This window comes from Crocodylus porosus, unplaced genomic scaffold, assembly GCF_001723895.1.
Source record: "Crocodylus porosus isolate Cpor-Errol unplaced genomic scaffold, CroPor_comp1, whole genome shotgun sequence".
NCBI lineage: Eukaryota > Metazoa > Chordata > Crocodylia > Crocodylidae > Crocodylus > Crocodylus porosus.
Genome location: NW_017728925.1, coordinates 17,469,328 through 17,490,618, shown reverse-complemented (window position 1 = coordinate 17,490,618; position 21,291 = coordinate 17,469,328). Strand labels below are relative to the sequence as shown.

Genomic DNA, 21,291 nt, shown 5'->3' with positions numbered 1-21,291 from the left:
TGAGAAAGTGTGGTATACAAATCTCATCCCTCAACTGTCACCTACCTTTATAACTACACATGAAATACTGACCCGACCCTAACACCTGCATAACTGCCACACCATGGGAGGTGGCATTTGGCCAGTGCTGAAGCGGAAACTCATTGAATGGGGATTCCATCTGGAGAAACTCCAAGCATCTCCAAACTTGACTGAAATGCTTTAATCTGGGGGAGCGGAGGGACAGGACATATCAGACCAGCAGTGCTAGGTTCAGAGCATTTTAAGTTTTTACTGCTGACTTTTCATTTCTTTTGTGCTCATCCTAAATTGTAAGTATCCAAAATGCAGCACATACTTTCTTCCACAATTCCCCTCAGCCTTCAGAAAGCAGACCCATTGTACAGCAGGTCACGTCTGTCAGGTGAGCAATGCTCCTTATGTTTATAATACAATAAACCTTTGCCTGCCCTTCTGTAGCACTTTTTGAGGAGGGAGATGACAACCTCCCCCATGCCCAAGATCCTCCAAACCAAACAATTAGCCAGTCCTGGCCAGAGGCTATAGTTTCATTTCCACAGCATCAGTTAATGCCAGTCCCCACTCCTATTTTTCTCAGACAGCTCAGGTCACCATTCCTTGATGTCCCTTGTGCATAAAAGTTCTGCAAATGGATCCACAGGTCCTTTAGACTTTCTCTTCTTCCATGTGACTTTACACCCCCTTTTATGAAATCTAAAAAAACCACTTAAGCAGCCCGTGTCTTCTCCCATGTGCAAGAAAGCAGCCTGCTCTCCTCTGACAGATGGAATGGTTAACATGGGCAACACCCAAGCCACATACTTCCCTGAACAAGCACCATACCTCACAGTTCCTTCAGACACGTTGGGCACTGACAAGGTCACGTCTAAAGGAATCTGGCACTGGCTTCGTAAGATAGACATCATCCTCAGGGCCTCCACTTCGCTCCTGGGGGCATTCACCGAGGCACAGCCCAAGTACGTGAGCTTGCTGAACACCACGCTGTCTTCGTCCGCTACAGGCGTAAAAGGGCTTGGCTCCTCGCATTCTGCAGTAGAGCACAAAGTTAACACCGAAGAGATGGACCGGAGGGCAGGTGCAGGTGAACCCTCCAGAGCAGGTCTGCAACACCACATGACAAACGCTACACAAAGCCAGGAGAACAGGTTAAAAAAATGGGGGGAGGGGGATGCCTAAAATCCTCACTTCAAAGTACATTATGGAGAGGAGAGAGCGGTAAGACTGTCCAAGTGCTAAAGATAAGCTCTGTCCATGGGGACTCCCTATTAACATACTGTCAGACTGCTCCAAGTTTCACCCCTTCATGAAGAGCCAGTGCCAGTCTAAGAAGACTTGATTAGAAGCAGCTCCAAGAATGTGATATTGGGAGCTGACCACCAGGCTTTCCTTAAGACAGTTTCCAAACTTTATCAACAGTTTGGACAAGATCTTTGATTCATGTTCTTTGAGCTCCACCCATCTCTCCACCCAAGGGAATCACATGACAGCCCTCTGGCAACAACTGCCACTTAAATGGAAAAGTGATAATAGAAGTATGCACAGACTATTTTAATGCTAAGGCACAGCTTAAAAAGAAAGAGACACGGTTGCTTGAGTCTTTACAGAATTTTACTGAGGATCCTAAAAAAAAAAAAAAAAAAGACAGCTTATTAAGAGTTCTTGCAAAGATTTACTTGCGAGTGAATGCCAGTGGGACAAGGAGGTCCAGTTTAGCAAGGGTATTTTCACACACTGTTCTATTCAGGCCACCTAGTACCTTAAAATTTTACCCAGGATTTAATTTCTGGGTAACTCACCTTATTGAGCTAAGACTTTTGCTCCTATATCACTAACTCGCTTTTGATATCATTGATTCCAAGACGAACATGGGCCGGCAGTGTGGGGACGTGGTCAGGAAGGCCAACCGCTCCTTGTCGTGCATCCACAGAGGCATCTCAAGCAGGTCCAGGGAGGTGATCCTCCCCCTCTATGCGGCCCTGGTCAGGCCACAGCTGGAGTATTGTGTCCAGTTCTGGGCCCCACACTTCAAGAGGGATGTGGACAACATGGAGAGGGTCCAAAGGAGGCCACTTGCATGATCAGGGAGCAGCAGGGCAGGCCCTATGAGGCGAGGCGAGGCGCCGGGACCTGAACCTGTTCAGCCTCCACAAGAGAAGGTTGAGGGGGATCTAGTGGCCTGTTACAAATTAGTCAGAGGGGATCAGCAGGCATTGGGGAAGTCCCTGTTCCCTCATGCACTACCAGGAGTGATCAGGAATAACGGTCACAAGCTGGCAGAGGGTAGATTTAAGCTAGATATCAAGAGGTGCTACTTCACAGTCAGGGCGGCTAGGATCTGGAACCAACTTCCAAAAAAAGTGGTGCTGGCTCCTACCCTGGGGTCTTTAAGACGAGGCTAGACAATCACCATGCTGGGGTCATTTGACCCCAGTACTCTTTGCTGCCATGGCAGGGGGTCGGACTCAATGATCTGCTCAGGTGCCTTCCGACCCTAGAAACTATGAAACTAGGGAAACACAACTTGTATGTTTTTGAAAATTTTAACCCATCTGCTTGGCATGGATATTAAAGCTCCCATGACTTTCTTTAAAAAAAAACAAAAAACCCCAAAAAACAGGGGATTTGCTTCATCATCTTTGGACCAAGTTTCCTTGTCTCTCACTCCTTCACTGCAACTGCATGCAGTCTTCAACCCAGATGCAGCTGCATTCACAGGTGTCTATAGGAGAGCAATACACTTCCTGATATCCTTCCAAGTGAAAAAAGCCAGAGCAATTTAAAAATATTAGCCACGCTCATTTGCATTAGAGCAAACAGTTTGGAACTGCTAACTTACTTCCCAAGTAGTGCATGCAACTATATTGTTGGTACTGTCCTGCTGTATGCACAGATGAAATGAAAAATGCAACATGCACTATGCAACACACACATGTACTTGGGCAGGAGGGAGAGAGATGGATGCTGGTGGGTATTTCTTCTAACCTTCCTGTGCTGGCTTCACTGGCAGGCTCATCTCGGGTTTCTGGGGTCCTGCCATGGACACTGGGTTAATGGTAGAGGATGCCGAAGCCTCAAGAATGACAGGCTCTTCTCCTTCTCCATCACCCCGACTGTCTTCCCCATGTTCCCGCTCACTTGGCTGGTCTTCCATGGGTGGATCCATCAGCACATCTTCAAGTTCCTTCTGAAGCTGCTGTTCACTTCCATTACCTACAATCTGACAGTCACAAAATGGAGTCAAGAAGGAAAAAGATTTTTCAGTTAAAGATAAAAACCCTCATGTACAAGGACATACAGATACCAGCATGCTACAAAGATCTCTTCTGTCAATCAAAAATAGCTACCAGAAATCCATACCTATTACCAACTACAATTTAACTTGAATGAAAGACAAATGATTTGGAAACTAAGTTAGTTTGTTTAGTATTTTGATAAAACTTTGCAAAGGTCTCTCAGTGCAGGAACAATCCAGCTCTGGGAAAAAGGAATGAGAAAGTTATCACATAAGCATGTAAACTAGCTCTAAGTGGGAGTATTTATACAGGTCAGCACTACAAAGCTCTATTATGAAACTCACAGTAGCATCAGGGCTGCCAAACAGGCACACACTCAGCGTAACTCCTATACCAGCAAAACCCCTCTCTACTGGTGAAACAGATGATATGGGAAGAGAACCAAAAAGAGCAGGGTCAGGGATGGGTCGGTACCTGGGTCTCCAGAAAAGATGTTTAAGGAAAGTTTTAAATGCCCATATTTCTGCTGCATTTCTTGCAACCACTCACTTAGGGCCTGAGCCTGCATCCACTGAACTCAGCAGCAATACTCTCACCAGCTTAAGTGGTAGAATATCAGACCCCTACTTGAGGAAAGGACAGTGCCAGTGCTTCATCTCCTGCAATGATTCAGACAAACAGAGTGGAAAGGCAAGTGTTCATAACAGGAGCTGAGGAGAAGTCTGGTAGATGGAAGAGCACCTCTTCTCTTTCAGCTGAGGGCGAGCCCTCTTTGCCCCACTACAGTCTGACCCCTGGCATTCTCACTTGACATGCAGGGCACTGGGTTCGATTCCTAGGAAGCAGGGAAAGGATGCTACATAGCCTCCCAACTCTGCCCCTGAGTAAAAGGTGCAATTTCCCTTCTTCTGCACCTGCCCCTTCCACAACATTTAGGAGTCTTTGGGACAGGCTCTCTGACTGGAAGGGCTCTCGCTACCAGGCAGGACTACCAGGCTGGGGAGCATAGGATCAGAACACACCTGCAACGCAAAGCATGAGACTGCAGTACTGGTGTCTAGTATCATTTGTGCTTCTGAAACAAGAAACTTCATATAGCAGAAGCCTGCTAGATGCTGACTAGAAAAATACCCAGTACCCACCGCCACAGTGCACGGGTGGGTAAGATGCCTTACAGATACAGGAGAACAAAGATAATGTCCCTTGAACGTATTTTACCCAGTGGCAGCCACGAGGACTCAACTAAGAACTGCAGCTCTTCCATTACTGGCTGTTATGATTCCCACCTCCTGTGATCTGTCACTTATTTCCACATCCCTCCCACTTCTGGTAAGCTTATCCATTTGCAACAATGCATGCAAGTTAACAGGATGTTGGCTGTGCAGCCGTACCAGGCCATAAGCAGTCTACCACATTTTACAAGCCCCTATCCCGTTTTCCTTTTTTAAATCCTAGCCATGAGACGGAATCTGGAATTTGCTTCTGCTCTCTCTTGCTTCCCTCTTGGAAATGAGATAGTGAGAACAGAAGCAGGGAAAGGAGAAAGAAGAGGACACAGAGCAGAGAGAAGTCTGCACAGATCACTGCTTATGTCCTAAGTAAATAACGTGAAGCGCGCTGTAACCAATGCACCATGGGCTACGGTCACACCAAGGGAAAAGCGTAGTTCATGACAGGAGCCTAGAGCAAATCAGACCCTGGCAGCTGCATACAAGTGGGCAGGCTGCACACTTGAAAACATGAGGAAATTGTCCGATTCATGAAGGAGTAATTCTGCCATGCTGTGGTCAAGGCTACGCTGCTTTTAAAGACTGTTTCAGGCATCTGCAGCTTTCTTAGGACCATCTGACTTGCCCCTATTAAGCTATTCACATGTCCATGGACTTGGTGGAAGATTAAGCCGCCCCATAAACATATGAAATGACAGCCTAGGTTCACAGATTGAAACTGAATCATAATCAACCTGAAGTCACTTACACATGTTAAAATAGGACACCTTCACACGTCATGACAGAGAGGTGAGAAGTAGGAAGTGGCCTGGACTAAGAAAACATTGCGAATGGAGGAAACTCACAGCAGCAGCCACACGAGTGCCCTCAAAAGTAATGGGCGAAGGTGTTCCAGGAAGTAATGGCAATTTCAAAATCAAGCCATTTTGTGTGCAATGATGATATACTGAAAGACATCACTTCTCTACGTAGTTGGAAATGATGGGTGCATTTGACAAGGCTGCCATCAGCATCCTCACTGCTGTGCAATTTCCCACTCGTCGTGCACAATGGATTTATTTCAGAACTGCCGTAACTTTCTGAAACACCTTTGTTGTACGGCTCCAAGCCTGAAAAAGTCTGATCACTACTGGCTCCTTTACTTTACTGAGAAGTTGTTTCTGTTGAGCAGTAATCCTGTCGTATCACAATTACCAGCTGCAGGTCTTACGGCTCATCTCCTTCCCATCCCAAGCTTAACTTATGCCCCCCTCAAAACACTTCCCCCTCTTTCACTCACATACCCCATAAGGCATATGCACACTATTATGACTATGCATAAACCCCCAACTGTATACAGCAGAACGTGCAGGGGTAACGTAACAACCTTGATTTTCTAACAGTTTGCCATGTGGAAGCACTAACTAGGAAGGAAGGAAAATGAACATATTATGAGCAGAGGTGAAAGGGGTCATTCCCATAGGTTAGTGAAGTTGTCTGTCCATGTAACTGCTGCAACACATGTTGTGGCAAGCCAAGTTTTTCCACATCTCTTATGACTCTGCCCCACTCCCAAGCTGGAGAAGGTAGCTCCAGCAACTAAATCAATCCTTGAGCCCAATATTCAGCCTGCCAAAGGGATCTATCCAAATGGCAACGATGGTGGCTTCTCACTCACATACCCATCCACTAGTAACAGAACGCAGACTTGCTCGGTACATAAAAGCTGCAAAATACCCTTCCCCCAGTAACGCATTTCAGTCAATAGTGACCTGGTCCTAATCCAATCCAATGACCTAGGAAGTGAGAAGCTCTCTTAGAAGCTGGCACATAAGGAATGAAACATCAGTTATAAAATAATACCAGTAATAAGCCATCACCAAGCACAAAAAGAGGGGAAGGAGCAGGAGAGAAATCTAGTGGTCATCATTGCAGACTACAAACCAGATAAGGTCTCCATGAGTTGCCGATGCTTTGGTACTGCATGCTAACATAGGAAGCAGTTTCAGGGATTCCCCCCAACATTTTACCTTGGCTGATTTGCCACTAACAGAAGAGACACCACCCCAAAGCAAAGCGTTGTCTTGGAAAACTCAGTAAGCCATGGCTGGCTAAGAACATTCAAATTTGCTCATTTTTTCCTCCATGGTAAAAGAAAGTAAAACTCAAGTGTTTATGATGAGATGGATAAGATCCCTAACGTGAGCTTGAGGCTTTGGAATGCAACAGCTCAGCTTCTCATTAAGAATCAAGCTCATTTTCCATGTCAAATTAGGCACTCTTCAGAAGGGATGAATGGTGATGCATGATCAATGAAAACAGATAAATCCACAGAGAGTTTTAATGCATGAAGGCACAATCTTTGTAGCAAATTCTAGCTTGTCCACTGCAACATCTCCACAACCCCCATTAGCACCTCGTCACTCAATGTTCGCCCACAGCCTCTGCTACATGTTCCGACTCCATGAAGTTAGCAGCCAAGCTCCAGTCAGGTGAAACAGTGACTCAAGCCACTAGCAGATGCCAACGCTAACATTATTGACTGACAACAGGGACTCAAGCACTGTCAGGTCTATTTAAAAAGCTAGATGCACATTCTAGCTGTGTGCATCTGCTCCATGGAGACAGACCCACCTCAAGACTTGGTGTGGACCAAGTTAAACAACAGAGCAGGTGGGATTACTGTTAGAAAAGAATTACAGACAATGCCGAAGGTGCAGTTTTAAGAAAGTAAAAACCAAGATAAATATTTTTTTAAGCCTTGTTCAAATATTTCAAACCAAGTCACCCTGCACTTGCAAAATCTACAAAGACACAAGTCATTCAAAGGATATGAAGTTTACAGTTTCTATGAGCTGAATAGGAGCCACCTGAAAAAACAACAGTGCACATGTACGCAGGATCCAAAGGGCAAAGGTTTCACTACCAATTGCTTATTTGAATATTGCTGTTAACAAAACCTGGGAATGCAGAATCAACTTAAAAGCAACTCGTCACTGGAGCACATTTAAAACATGTCCAGGCCTTTTATCCTGCGAAAGGGCAGAGGCATACAGGAAAAGACTGAGTTTTGCATTAAAAACTCAATGTCACCTGTAGAACCTCTGAAATGCTGCCTGGATCTAGATGAAGTGCTTGAGTTCACCTTCACATAGCAATGAGCAAAACTATTTCACAGACATTTAGGCTGGAAGGGACCCTGGAGGATCATCGAGTCCAGCCCCCTGCCCCAGGGGCAGGAAGTCAGCAGGGATCAGAGGATCCCAGGAAGACAAACATCCAAATGTGCCTTGAAGGCGTTCAAAGCGGGTGCTTCCACCACCTCCAGCGGCAGTCTATTCCAAACGTTGGGAGCTCGGACAGTAAAGAAGTTCTTCCTTATGTCCAGCCTGAACTGGTTGCGGAGGAGTTTGTGACCGTTCAATCTTGCCATCCCTTGGGGTGCTCCGGTGAGGGTGCTATTGGGTGACTGAACATGATTTCAGATTCCAGATTAGACTCATTTAACTGGTCCAGCAAAACCAAAGGTGCCTCTAACAGGACATGGTAAGGCCAAAACCATCAACACCCTAAAGGAACCCAAAAAGAACCGCTTCTGCTTTGAAAAAGCTCCTACAAAAAATCTGTATTTCAGGAATTGATAAAAGCAAAAGCCCAGAGACCAATGGTCCTTATTCCAAAAATGCAACAATAAATATCCGTACACTTGAAATTTGCACTTAGGGCAAGTTCACTTCTTTTGAGGGCCCCAAATACACACACACACAAAACTGTTCGGGAGTTGAGACATTTTCTTTCTTTCTTGCCTGGATTCCTAGAAGACCTTCCTTGCAGGGTGTTAAATTAGCTAATAGGTCACAATCTAAGGACAGCAAAGGTTGTTGTAAGATGGAACATTACTGTAGCTCACGGGTGCCGCACCAAAGCATCCCATGAGAGGCAGCAGCAGCATCCCAATAGAAATTGTGGCAAAGGGGAAAAAAGCCAACTATATCTTCAGAGTCTGGTAAATGTTTCAGTCTAGGTTTGTTCAGAACAGAGAATAAAGCTTATTCCTTCAAACCAGCGTTCCATCAGTTTTGAGCCCAGCATAACTCCAAAAGGTTTTTTAAAACAGCACCAGCCCAGCCACCGACTTTGCTGCTTGTTTGCCGTTAACTACACAGGGCCATTTTAGGCATACAATTTATCCTTTTCCTTCGATTATATACATGCATGAACAGTGCTGGCCTTCTATGCTCGTTGGGATTTCAATACACTTATTACAAGACATCTGTTCTACAGAGTGCACTAAGAACAAGGTATTTGAAAATTCAATTCACTCTGCCTGCCAGTTGACAAAAGCAGACCAAATACAGGATGAAGTAGTAGAAGTAGACCACCATATCTAACAATTAAGCAGGGAAAGTAACCCTTTAAAGTGCAGGAACTGTGCATATCAGCATACACAGAAACCAAGACTTTAACCAAAAAACTTAAAGACTTATGACTGACTACACAACAGCAATATGGCCCAGGACTCTATTCAAGAGTGTCTTCGTCTGGATGCATTTCACAAAAAAAGAGGAACAGGAGCGTCCACTTTCTTGGACAAGAACATTTTCTAACTCTCCAGCTCAGTGTGCATCTTTCACAGTTCACCAAATTCAACAACATTGTCCACATTCAGCAACATCCTTATGAAGCACATAGAGTGAACAAATTGTTGTCCCAGAGTTAGAGATGTGAACAACAATTCTGGTAAGTGTCCCCTCTTCAAACTCAGTTTTGGAATTGGTTTTGTTGTTGCTCTAATAGGAGTCTCCACTTCCTTTGTGGCCATCCGATAGCAGTGGGTCTTTAAGCAAATACAAAGAAATTAAATTATACTTGTGCATCTAATTCTTTATCCCCCCAAAGCATTCCGACTTCCATGTTAAACATGCAACCTTGATCCAATGCAGAGACTGTGTTTCAAGAAGTAGTTTTCCACGGTCCACGGTCACACACTTTGATTTGCTGAGGTTGACATTAGCTCACTTTGCATAACCAGCTCTTGAATTTAGCTTCCAACTAAACCAGTGGACTTGGGTCTTGCATAGGAAACTGTGGTTTATGGAGTCAAAAAATGCTGGAGCTGTTTTCTAGTCTCGTCTTCCCTTTCTTTCTCTAGACCCGATGAGAGGAGGTTAACAGGAGAAATTCCTGCAGGAAAGACTTTAGATTGGGTATCATGTTTCCATTAATTATTCAGATTACAGTGATAAAAAACAACAGAACATGCTCTCAAACAACTGAATGCAAAAGGAAAGGCTCAAGGTGATTCACTTTGTTCAAGGATTATGCACAACCTCGGAAACAGATTCATGCTGAAGCTTATTCTTCACAACCAGCAAAACCAGATCCTACAATGCTCAGTTCCAAATCAGGAAACAGTGTCATTTTGTTTGATAAATGTTGTTGACCTAGAATGAAAAAAGCCAGCTCCAAAGCAATGGCAGCATTCCTGGTTCTCTAGTGGGATACAGAACACATGCACAAAAGATTTCAGAAGCATTTCCTGGTTTAGATTCCACTTTGAAGTAAACAGAACTGAATAAAATTCAGTAAGTTTTGGGAGTCAGTTGAAGGCAACTGCAATTATTAATCCATCAGATGCATGTGGCCTTTTAAGAGGTGACTGTACTTGCCTTGCAGGTCACTCCCATTTTCTTTTAGGTTACAAACCAAAATATTGCTAGACTAAATATATACAGGTGCATCCCTGAAACTATGAATATCTGAGAACATTCACAGCTGGGTAATCATTAAAGCTGCATTAAGAGTCCAGACATCTCAACTGAGGAGTGATATGCACTGCAGAGTAAGCCACTTCACTTTTCCAAACCTTTGGCACTAGCCGAGGGGAATGGACACTAGCCATGTCCCTCTCTTCTGGGAACTCAGATTCTTGATGATTTAGGAAGCTCTCCAATACTTCCGTTCTCTAAAGAAAGAATCCCTCAGCAGAGTGTTCCAAAATCCTGGGAATGGATTATACAATGCAAACACGAGGAAACAAGCAATCCCTCTTCCAGTTCTGGTGAGAACCATGCTGATCACTGAAGGACTACTCACTTGTAGATATTCTGCAGACTCAACTTTTGAAAGATATGGTATATTTCAAACTCCTGCAGTTGCAAAACAACTCTTGACCTCTAATATTTCATCATACAAAAAGAACCAAAAAACTGGATCACTAAGAAAAACTGTTCTTCCACCACGTCTGTTCAATCAAGTCACCTGGTCTCGTGAGGAGTGCCTCTATTACAGCAGCAGGCATACAAAGATCACTAAGGAATACAAGAAAGCCAAACAGAGCAGTGGGGCAAGCAGAGAGGTGAGCAAAGACATCAGGAAATCTGCAGTGAAGCTTTTGTTCTACTTCCCATCTGCCAGTACCAAAGACCACATAGTTCCCCAGGCATTCCCCAGCGTGCCCAGTGGGACACATCCTTCTGATGGCAGAGATCTGACATGTTCTCAAAGGCTCTTAGAAAGGTGAATTATTTTTTCCCAGTTCCCACACAGACCGTTCCAGCATGGGCCAACCTGAGGAAAGATATGCCACATAAAAACGCATGAAAATGCAAGTACACGTGAAAGGCAGAACTGAGAATGACCTTCACATTTTTGCTCCCTTGTTCAAAGACTATTGAAAAACAAACAGGACTGAAAGATTTCCCTGGTGCTTGAACACTTTAGTATATAAACTCAAGGAAAAGAAGTGATTTTCAAAAATCCCCTTGGCATGTGGTGTCTTTGAGAGAGACCCAAGAGAAAAGATGGTGTCCGTCTCCATATGTTCACAAAAACTACTCCAAGGGCTGTACTCTAAAGTCCATGCTACTTGTCCAATATGCTGATTTTAGCCCCACTTCAAATGTCTTTAGAAAAACCTTTCACATGGGGGAAATCTTTTAATACATATAAGAATCAATGGATCAACTAAAGACATTTTCATTGCAAAAAGGGTATTCTACCCAGAGAGCTGCAACTAAGTCAGAATTCCAGATGTCTGACAATCATATTTCATGCCTAACCAAAACCCTCTACCAACTAAGAACAGCCACATACCACCAGTGTTTGATCATAAATGCAAGATGTCAGCTTCAGTGGCAGTCAGAAAAATGAAAAGGCAGATAGTGGTAAAGACAGCCCTTTTCTACAGCCTAAGTATTGCCTATGATCAGCAAAAATAACCCAAAAATCTGCCAGCAAGCAAAACTGATTCTTGAATCAATTCTCTCATCTTTCAAGGTTTCCATAACAAGGAACTCAATCTTTAAGCTCTTCCATTGTTAGTTTGATTTAGAAGAAATAGAGAACAAACTCAGGTTACAGGTTCTTACCTTCAGTCCTGTTTTTTCATCATCACTACCATTATTTGTAGATGGCGTTTCATCTCCTTGCCTGGAAACCAAGACAAAATCTTCACTGTTAAGAGTGGATACCGAGTCTGAAGACACACTGATTTTTCCAACAGAGGCCTTGTCATCCATGACTTAAAAAGGAAGTTCGACTCATGAATGAGATTAAATATTTTATAAACTCCTGAAAAACAAAAATCATAAAAATACTTATATAGAAATTTGTGCTACAAGCTGGAATGTCTCTTTTCAGAAACCTGCTGACCGTTAAGCAAAAAAATCAAGACTTCTGACTGCATAACTCAACCACCATTCTTAAGATGGGGTGCGTTCACAGTCTTGCTTTGAATTTGTTGTGAAACTCCCCACTTGGAAAGTGCTACTGTGGTTTCTAAATATCACGTGCAGGAAGTTATTAACATATCTTTTTGAAGCATTTCACAACAATTTTTCCCAATCAAGATCCATCTACGCTACAAACTGATTCATGTTTGGAGACCTGGTTCAAACACTTGCAATCTGCAGTGCAGAGAACCTTCACCAGGCCCCCAAACTATTTCGAAGTCCAACATTTGAAGAAACTCAGCTAAGTTTCTGCCTAAAATGCACAACAAAAATGTAAGACAACCCCCAGGCACAGATCCCTCTGTAGCACAGACCAGGGCCTTGAAGTATGTTCTATGCCTGATGACAAAGGTATACCTCATCTTACGGGCAAGGATATTTTCTACTACACACCCAGGTATCCTCTGAAATTACCTGGCTTTCCTTAATCTGCATCCATGAAAATATTGCTTGATTTTTATGTTATTAAGATGCCAGAGCACACCAGTTATTGAGTCCCATTCACAAAGGTCCCCACCCCCCCCCAGAGCTACACATTTTAAACCTGATTTGATGTGCTGTAATTACAGCCACATACAACCTTGAGCTGTGCATTTTGCTACCAATCTCACTGAAACTTCTGCACTGTAAGACTCCACACTGAATCAAACTTCCATAAAGCAGGAAGAACAGCGTAGGCTGGATCAGGCACAGCAGGCTGGAGCCAGCAGAAGTAATTAAAAAGCCAGACTCAGAGCTGGCACCAAGATGCACCAAGAAGAGAGGAACAAAAGGTTGAGTTCAGCTACGCACCATGAACTTCCACGTCAAAAGTTCTTAGAGACCGCTGCTCAAAATACAGTGCTGTGGCACAAACGGCCAGCTGACTCCTACAGTGGGTCCCAATTCCACACTTCCCACAAAAGACTGCTCCCTCACTACATGCAAGGCATAACTGAACCAAAGTGGTTTTTCATTCTGAATTGGGCCCTCCATCCTGCAGGGAACTGACCCTATTTGACTGCCAAAACAGCAGCCAAACAATTAAGCTTCCTGGCATAACTATGTTTTTCAATGTACACCACTGGATATATCAAGGGTATAAAGGCACCCAATACTTTTGGCTAGCAATCCTCCAACAGAACCAAGAACATCCCTTCTTACTCCTGCTTACACCTTCATCAAGGCACCTTCTTCCTCTTACTAACAAAAATTAGGGCACTAAGGCAAAAGAAACCCCACATGTCAATGGCAGAAGGATTTGCTGCATGCCTGGGGACCAGGAATTGTCATCTAAACCCGATTCACTTATTCAGTGCTGGGAACATTTCTAAGTGGTATAACATAGTCTCCTCACAAGCATTTGCAGCTCTAAGTTCTAGAGATGTATTGTCAGCTACTTCTCTGCACATGGACAGCAAACTACTCTTCCTTTCTCATGAAAGGTTCTCTACAGGCACCAAGTTATTACCAGACTGATATTTGTCCAAAAAAACCCAAACATGCCTGGATGCAAACCTAGCTCACAAGTCACCACGGGACAGAACATCACGTGCATCTCCTCTGGAAGAAGAGAAGCCCTTACATTATTGTTCTACTCCTCATATTCAGGCAAAAAAACCAACAACACACCAGGAAATCATAGAAAATGAGGGTTGGAAGGTCACATCTAGTCCAAACCCCTGCTCAAAGCAGGACCATCCCTGTCTAGATCACCCCAGGCAAGGCTTTGTCTAGCCTTATCTTAAAATACTGAACATGGAAGCATCCATGCCAGTTTGTCAGGGGAATGAATCCCCCCTCCTCTTTTTCCTTTAACCTGTGCTCAGGATGAGATTAAATCAAGACCAGTTATCTGGAGGACATGGAAAAGGCCTTGCTTATTCTCACACAGACTTAGTTGGGGGCAAGGGAGAAGGGTTTGAGGGAGCAAGAGGGGACTCTTAAACTAGATTACAATGTCTTACTCCCCACATGATCTCCTACTGCCCAATGGCTAAAAGTAGCCAATAGGGATTCCTTTCCCTGTACCTAAACCTGAACTGAGGGAACCCAGGAACAACTCAAGGACGGCTGTCAAAGGGAGAGATGAGCAGCTGCAAAAGGGATTATGGTTTGCAGCTTCCTGCAACAGAGGGGCTGGACTTCATGGCCTGAGAGGAGGTCTCCTCCAGTCTCAATATCCTAGAATGAATTTGGGATAAGACTTTTTCTCTCTTCACACCTTCCCAAGCCAGTCTTTCTCCACTTTCCCCTGTCAAGATGCAGACTATCAGGCTGACGCTTTCTACCCCAAGTGCATTGCTTCTGGGAATGGCCACGAAAGCCTTACTCACAAACTTCCTCTCTTCTGACCAACACAAAAGCTCTGTCATTTCTACCCTGACCCAACCCATGAGTAGAATCTTTCTGCTGCTCAAACAAGTACTTTAAAAGAGAAAAACTCTCTGAAATTCTCTTCAGCCCAGATGTGGGGCTCCCCTACCACTTGTCAAAGGCCCAAGGAATGCAGTTTATGTACCTGAATGATTCTCAACCAGGGTGCTAGCCCACCCAGGGGTGCCACCAGATCTTTCAAAGGGAGCCCTGAAGAATGAGGAGACGAGCAGATAAGTGCAGGCTCAGGTTCTTCTTTGCCCGAGTTCCCCACCCCACTGGTAAGCACTGTAATAAATAAATTCATTTTTGAAATGGGAAGCTGCTCATTTCACAAAAATTATGGAGGGGGACCTTGAGTCCAATGTGGGGTGCCTTGAATCTAAAAAAGTTGAGAACCACTGATCTACATAAGGAGCCTGCTGACACCCTCATCACTGAAGAGTGCCCCAGAGACCACAAATCCCAATTTATAGTTTTTCCACCTTGATCTCAGTCCCTGTACCCAGATTTGTGGTCAAAGCAAACAGCATCTTTAATATAGATCACAGCTGCAGGTCACCTTGCCCTAAAAGCTTTAGGTGCAGCAGGAAACAGCCTAACCACACAGAAAAGCCAGCTGCAAGACACAGCAAGAGACTTTGACTAACAAACAAGGAGTGATGGGGATGAAGGGAGCAGAAGTCTCACTTTAACAGGAGAATCTGTTATGTTGGTACAAGCTAGGCAACACATCCATAAAGATGAACACACTCTCTCCCTTGTTATTGAGCAACATATTCACAAGCACCCAGATTATTATGGAGCTTAAGTGCATCTTTAAGAGTCCCAGACACTCAGTGAAAATGAGGCACTTCTCAAAGTTTCACGTGCTGTGTCATAGGTCTGGTATTAGTCAGGAATGTCTTATGGGCAGGAGACAGTGTAGAGATGGAGCTTACAGACTAAGTGAATCAGAGATCCTCCAATTCAGTTGGCGTATAAAGGTGTATCCCGACCCTGCCTGACTTCAGACTAACATGGCTAACTACCTCTCTCTGCTTACAGGCAGGAGGTAGTTTCATTTTTCCTAGTTTAATTACTATGGTTTTACTTTAAAAATATTTTTAAACATTTTATTATAAAGTTACATTAAAAAACCTGCTGCTAGTTCTGAAGTTCAGCATTCATGAATGCACCACTTATGGTATTTGTTGCTCACTTAAATTAACTAAAGCCAACTACACAAGAAGCTTTGTTACCAGCTCTGACTTTCAGCACTTAACTGCATCACCAAAAAGATTTGCAGTTCAACTAAACTCCCTTACACCAAAACACAAATGAAAGCATTAATGCCTTCATTCAAAGTGTACATACCTATCTGCAATACTGTAAGACAGTATGAGGATTTGATTATTAGCAGCTGTTAAGATCATCTAGACAAGGAGCAATTTATTTTGGTATAGTGCGTCTGGCTTGAAGTGTTGCATTTCAACTATTTCCAAAGCTTGTCAATCTGACACTTTTCAACAGCATTACATTTGGTTTTAAAAGATAAAACATGGTACAGTTTCACACATTTTCAATTCCTTATTTGTGTGTGATGTAGAAAGACCTCAGGCACACAATAATCCGGGAATGCATAGGATTGGTCTCAACATACCCTGTACAGAAGTGTAGCAATAAAAACAAATTGCAACAGCAAGAGAACACCAAGAGTTTTATTTTGCCATTCTTACGTTGAGCAATGTCTTACTCCACAAGTTGACATCAAGGGGGAACAAGAGCTTGAGAGCATGACTGTGCACAGGGGTGATAAAATCAGAGCCAGCTCGAGTCTTTCCTGCAGAACATCAACAACATGCTGTTGACCTCTCACAAATAAACCAGAGGTGCAAACATCCCAGGTCCTCTCATAAAATCTCATAAAAGTTACTAGATTTTTGGATCAAAGAATTTCCTCAAAGATTTAATCAGGTATGAACTAGTATGAGAGTCTTGTAAATGGCATGATGAGAAAGACACAATGGTAGAGTAATTGCCAGGATGTACTCCCTCCCCACCCTCTGGTCTGTTCTGCTGAAACAACATCATGTGTCAATACATGTAAATTTCCACTTTGTCATTCTTGTGCCTTCTTCACTGCCTCCAAGCATTCATTTAGGCCAAGTTTCCTGCAGAGGACCTTGCAGGCATTTTACCATAACCAGACGACTCATGATTGCAGAGTAACAACAGAAAGTCTATGAGCTTATTGAAAGGGATGCCAGTCTAAATTTGTCCCCATGATTTACAGAAGAAGTTGCTGGTACCAGGAATCTCCCAGAATCAGAAAGCAAGGAAAAGCTGCTGTAGTGACAATGCTCCAAAGCCAAGAGGTTTGGCAACCTAAAAACCTTAAGGTTTCTATTCTTCTGGATGAAAGATCTGGAACAGAAAGCCCCCAACCAGACACAAATTAAAGCTTTATGCTTCTCATCACAACTCAGAGCTCTCACACTCCAACCTTCAAGTCAAACCATAAGTAGCACTGCTCTGAGATTAAATTTCAACAACAAAAAAGGAAGTTTTAGAAAATGGAACAGAAAACTCCTGAGATACTGGAACATGCACCCCAAAAATCTGAGTATCTGGGTGAGGAATTCCACATTAGGAGGCAGACTGTCTGGAAAACACAACTTATTGAAGGATCCTTCATTGACTGCTTCTCCTTTGCTGGCTACACCTGCTTCCAAAATTCAAAACAGAAAGGCAACAGGAAAAAAAACCTTTCAGCCTGGTCAACAAAAGGAGCAGTGTCCTTGGCTGACCTTGGACACCTCCCCGATGGACTCCACCTTGACGATCTGGATGTCGCAAATTTTATTTTGAAAAATGTAACTTTTCTTCACCCTTTGCATCACACCACACTGCAAACGATGTGCAAAATCAAGGCTCAAAACAAGCATTTGAAAACTTTCTACTTCTGCTTTTTAGTCATTACGCAGCAGTCATACCGGACCTTCCCCCTCCCTCTATACTACTGTGCCAACAAAAACTAGATTAGTGGGAGAGAACTACACAATCTCAAAGCAAATAGAAAACACACCTATTAGAGTCCAATATTATTGCAATGCCCTCATACAACATTTATTTCCTTCTTTTTTCAGTGCCCGTGAATAGCTACACCCTGAACTGGCATTTGTGAACATAGTTTTTCTTGTGACTGTGCCTAAGGTTGATGTAAAAGCATTTAATTGAAGCAATAAAACAAGATCTTCCACTTTAACCTCCAATTACTTGCAAGTACAGTAATGTATTCTCAAGTCACTGGAGCTTGAAATGCCACTCTAAGATGACAGCATGCCAGATCTTCAATGACTGAACCAACCCACTAGAGAAACAGATACAGAAAGCTGGCTCTTCCTCACTTCCAGGCCCTTGCTTTTCTGAATTCAGAACATCCAATAGCCATACATAGATAATGCCAGAGCAAAAGAAGAAAATGAGTAAGTCTCTGCTATGATCCTGACTGTTAAAGACCATCAGGAAGCAAACATAGCATCATGAACAGAGAATTAAGGGGGCGGTTGCACAGGATAGGAACAGGCAGCACCAACATATGAAGCTAACATTAGCATTAACAGATTTCCTTTAATTTAATATCTAGGATATCTCTGGGGGAGGAAGGGGTGATGAAGAGACTAAAAAGGCACAGAGAACAGGGAACAACACAATATTATCCTCCACCCATATCTTTCCCCAATGATACATGTTAAGGTTTGTTTTCCTTTATGGATTCCACCTCCCCATCCCCACACTGTTGCACTGCCAGTTTCTTAAAAACTGCCAACATATTTTTTTTTAGTAAAAATGAAGGGAAGAAAAAAAGATAGAGCAATTACACAATGCATGTAAATGAAGTAAAGCAGAAAGGAACTCATTGTTTAAAAAGCAGCTTGGAGCAGGAGAGGAAGAGCTCCGCATGTAACATAATGCCATAGCCCTCTTTTCTGATTAAGGAAATAACTCAGAAGCTCTAACGCAAAACAAAAATGCAACATTAAATAACGTTGCACAGTAAAAAGGACAAAGAACCAAGAAGTGTAAAATCTTAAGTGAAATCCTCAATATTGATTTACACATGCACAATCCTACCAATTCTTATTTTTCGTGATCATCCCTACATGAGTGTGTCTGCAGAATATGCATCAGGGATGGGATAATCTTATGACCGTTTGACAGTAGTCTGAAAAAAAACAAACTTTCCAGCTTCACAACAACTTTCCCTGCTGCTGACTTTTGTATCTCCTGGTTGTATAATTTTCTAAACTTTGTCACCCTGAGATCACACAAACATATATGATTCAATAAACAAGCAACATTAAAAATAAACAGGTAACATTTAAAAACAATGTAGTAGTTAAAGGCAACTGCAGTGGGTGCTTTAGAGTTGGTCTGAGCAGCTTAACACAGGAAACCAAGCAGCAAAAATGTCAGCTACTGAAAAGTAGCTCACGGTCTAACTTCTCCCTGACACTCAGGAAGTCAGTCCATTATCAAGACTTTGAAATGCAAAATATAGCAGACCAAAAGTCACTATCAGCCCATTTTCCCCACAGAACATAGACCTGCAAAAACATCTAATAATGGGGCTCTCTTCTAGCCACACCTTTAGAAAGCAGTTAACTTCTTCCCTTCCCCATGGCTCTGATAGAAAGTTTCTATGCTCGTGAAAGCATTGGTCTGAGCCAGAAAGCGGGTACGATACTGAGCATGCAAACAAAAGCTAAGGCTGATGCTAAGATGTTAGTTCATTTTAAAACCATTATCCAAAGGAGCACAAGAGCTAGAGGATGGCATTGCTTCCCACTGACTCTGAGGAAGGACCGAATCTAACCAAATCCAAATTTATTTCAAAACAAAGCTGCCTCAAGGGTCCACCTGTGATTATCGAGGAAGCAAGATGGATGGGAAGCGAAGATCACAGAGTTAGCCAAACTGTCCACTAGAAACAAGTCAGGTATCAGACAACAAGCAAGAGTTCAAGCTAATAGAATCCTAACTTAGGCCTGAACAGGACCATCACTACAGCAGATACCAAAAGGATTTTCTTTTTAATGTGCTCCAAGGACAAAGCCCTGATGCCAGGATCCTGCACAAAGCTATTTCTCCTACCCCGGAGACAAGCAGAAAGTCTTGGAAACAGCAGATTTGAAAAGAAATGCTGACATAGCCTCCACTTGCCCATCACGAGAATGTCACTGATACAAGTTCACTGGGAACAGCCTCTACCCACACACCCAGACCGACACTGCAGGCGCTGGAGCAGCGTTTCTTAACCCATGGGTCACAGCCCAAAAGCAGGTTGTGAGACTATACATCAGGTATCCAAGTTGTAGCTGTACTGGTCTAGAGAAAAAGGGCAACCATGGCTTGTGGTAGAAGCGGTATCTTTTATTAGACCAGCAGTTCCCAACCTTGGGTTGTGTCCCAAATGAGGGTTGTGGGGGCAATGCTGGCAGCACTGCCCACAAAGGATGGGCTGCTGCTACCACGCTCCGCTCCCAGCAGCAGGTCACAGCAAAAAAGGGTTGGGAACCACTGCATTAGGGTTTCCCACCTATTGTCTCCTCTGTGAAATCCTATGAAATATGAACTGTCATTTCAACCCAAGAGAACTTTTACAGTTTTTTCTCTAATGCCTGAAGACGGGTGTTTGTACCTGAAAGCTTGCCATTAAAGACACTGTTTTGCAAAAATCTTGTTGGTCTAATAATCACCTCTCCCAAGACCCCCGATTGCCTTTTCTTCTAGACAAATACAGCTACCACCAGGACACCAGACATCTCTAGCCCCATGCAGCTACCACCTGGACACGTGGAAGATATCTAATTTTAGCTGATTTTTTTAATGAAATCTTCATAATTTCCCAAGCAGGAAACAACTGTGACCACCTGAGATCTTGCTCCTACATTTGCAATTGAAATTTCAAAGTAATCTGCATCATCACAGAGCCTCACAGGAGAGCTGAGACCCCTCACCAGCTACAAGCCACTTGCCCGGACGAGCTTACCATCTATCGACTCCTCCACAAAATCCTACAAAATATGAACCCGGAGGTGGGGGGGGGACTGTTACAATCTTTTCTCCGATACCCAGAAGCTTGCCATTAAAGACACTGTTTTACAGAAGTCTTGCTGGTCTAATAAAAGAGATCACCTGTCCCAAGGTTTCCTCTAGGACGTGCGGCTACCACCCAGACACCGGACACGACCCGGGGAAGGGGGTTCGTGCCCAAAAGCTTGCCACGAAATAATTATCTGGGGGGGGGGGGGGAGGGGGGGTTCCTAGTAAAAGACACCGCACCTCTCTTCCGAGCCCGGCGGTGAGGCGGGACGGGCGGGTGGCCGATACACTTTAAAAACGGATGCTCCTTTGGAGGAGAACGGCACACCCGCGACTCCCCGCCGTAGGCAGGCGGGCGGGCGGGGGGCGGCTCGTTGCCCCACAGGCGACGCTGACGACCGGCTCCCATAGGCCGGGGGGAGAAACGCCGAGCGAGACGCTGCTTCCCGCCGGCGCTGACAGGAAAGGCTCCCCCCCGCCCCCGCGTCCCGCACCTACCCCAGACGCCGCCGCTGCCTCCCGGGGCCGGGCCTCCGCCCCCGCCACGTGACCCGGGCCGAAGAACCGCTTCCGGGGGCGCGGCGGCGATGACTTCCGGGTCATAGCGCCATGCGCTTCCGGGGCGCCGCGCTCGGTGGCGCCGGCGGCAGCGGC

General features: G+C 44.1%; 1 protein-coding gene across 2 annotated transcripts in view; it reads right to left on the bottom strand.

Moving 5' to 3' along the window:
• The window catches only part of RABGAP1 (RAB GTPase activating protein 1), a 91,284-nt gene extending 70,013 nt beyond the window's left edge, over positions 1-21,271 (bottom strand). Inside the window, exons 1-4 of one of the 2 annotated variants that reach the window (XM_019541000.1) lie at positions 21,136-21,212; positions 11,833-12,034; positions 3,004-3,238; positions 844-1,048 (exon numbers count right to left, since the gene is read on the bottom strand). In XM_019541000.1, coding sequence (XP_019396545.1) covers positions 844-1,048; positions 3,004-3,238; positions 11,833-11,982 — 590 coding nt within the window. In that variant the 5' untranslated portion in view covers positions 11,983-12,034; positions 21,136-21,212. Of the gene's footprint in view, positions 1-843; positions 1,049-3,003; positions 3,239-11,832; positions 12,035-21,135 lie in introns of both variants that reach the window. The other variant, XM_019541001.1, reaches the window with a different exon arrangement.
• Positions 21,272-21,291: the final 20 nt, after the last annotated feature.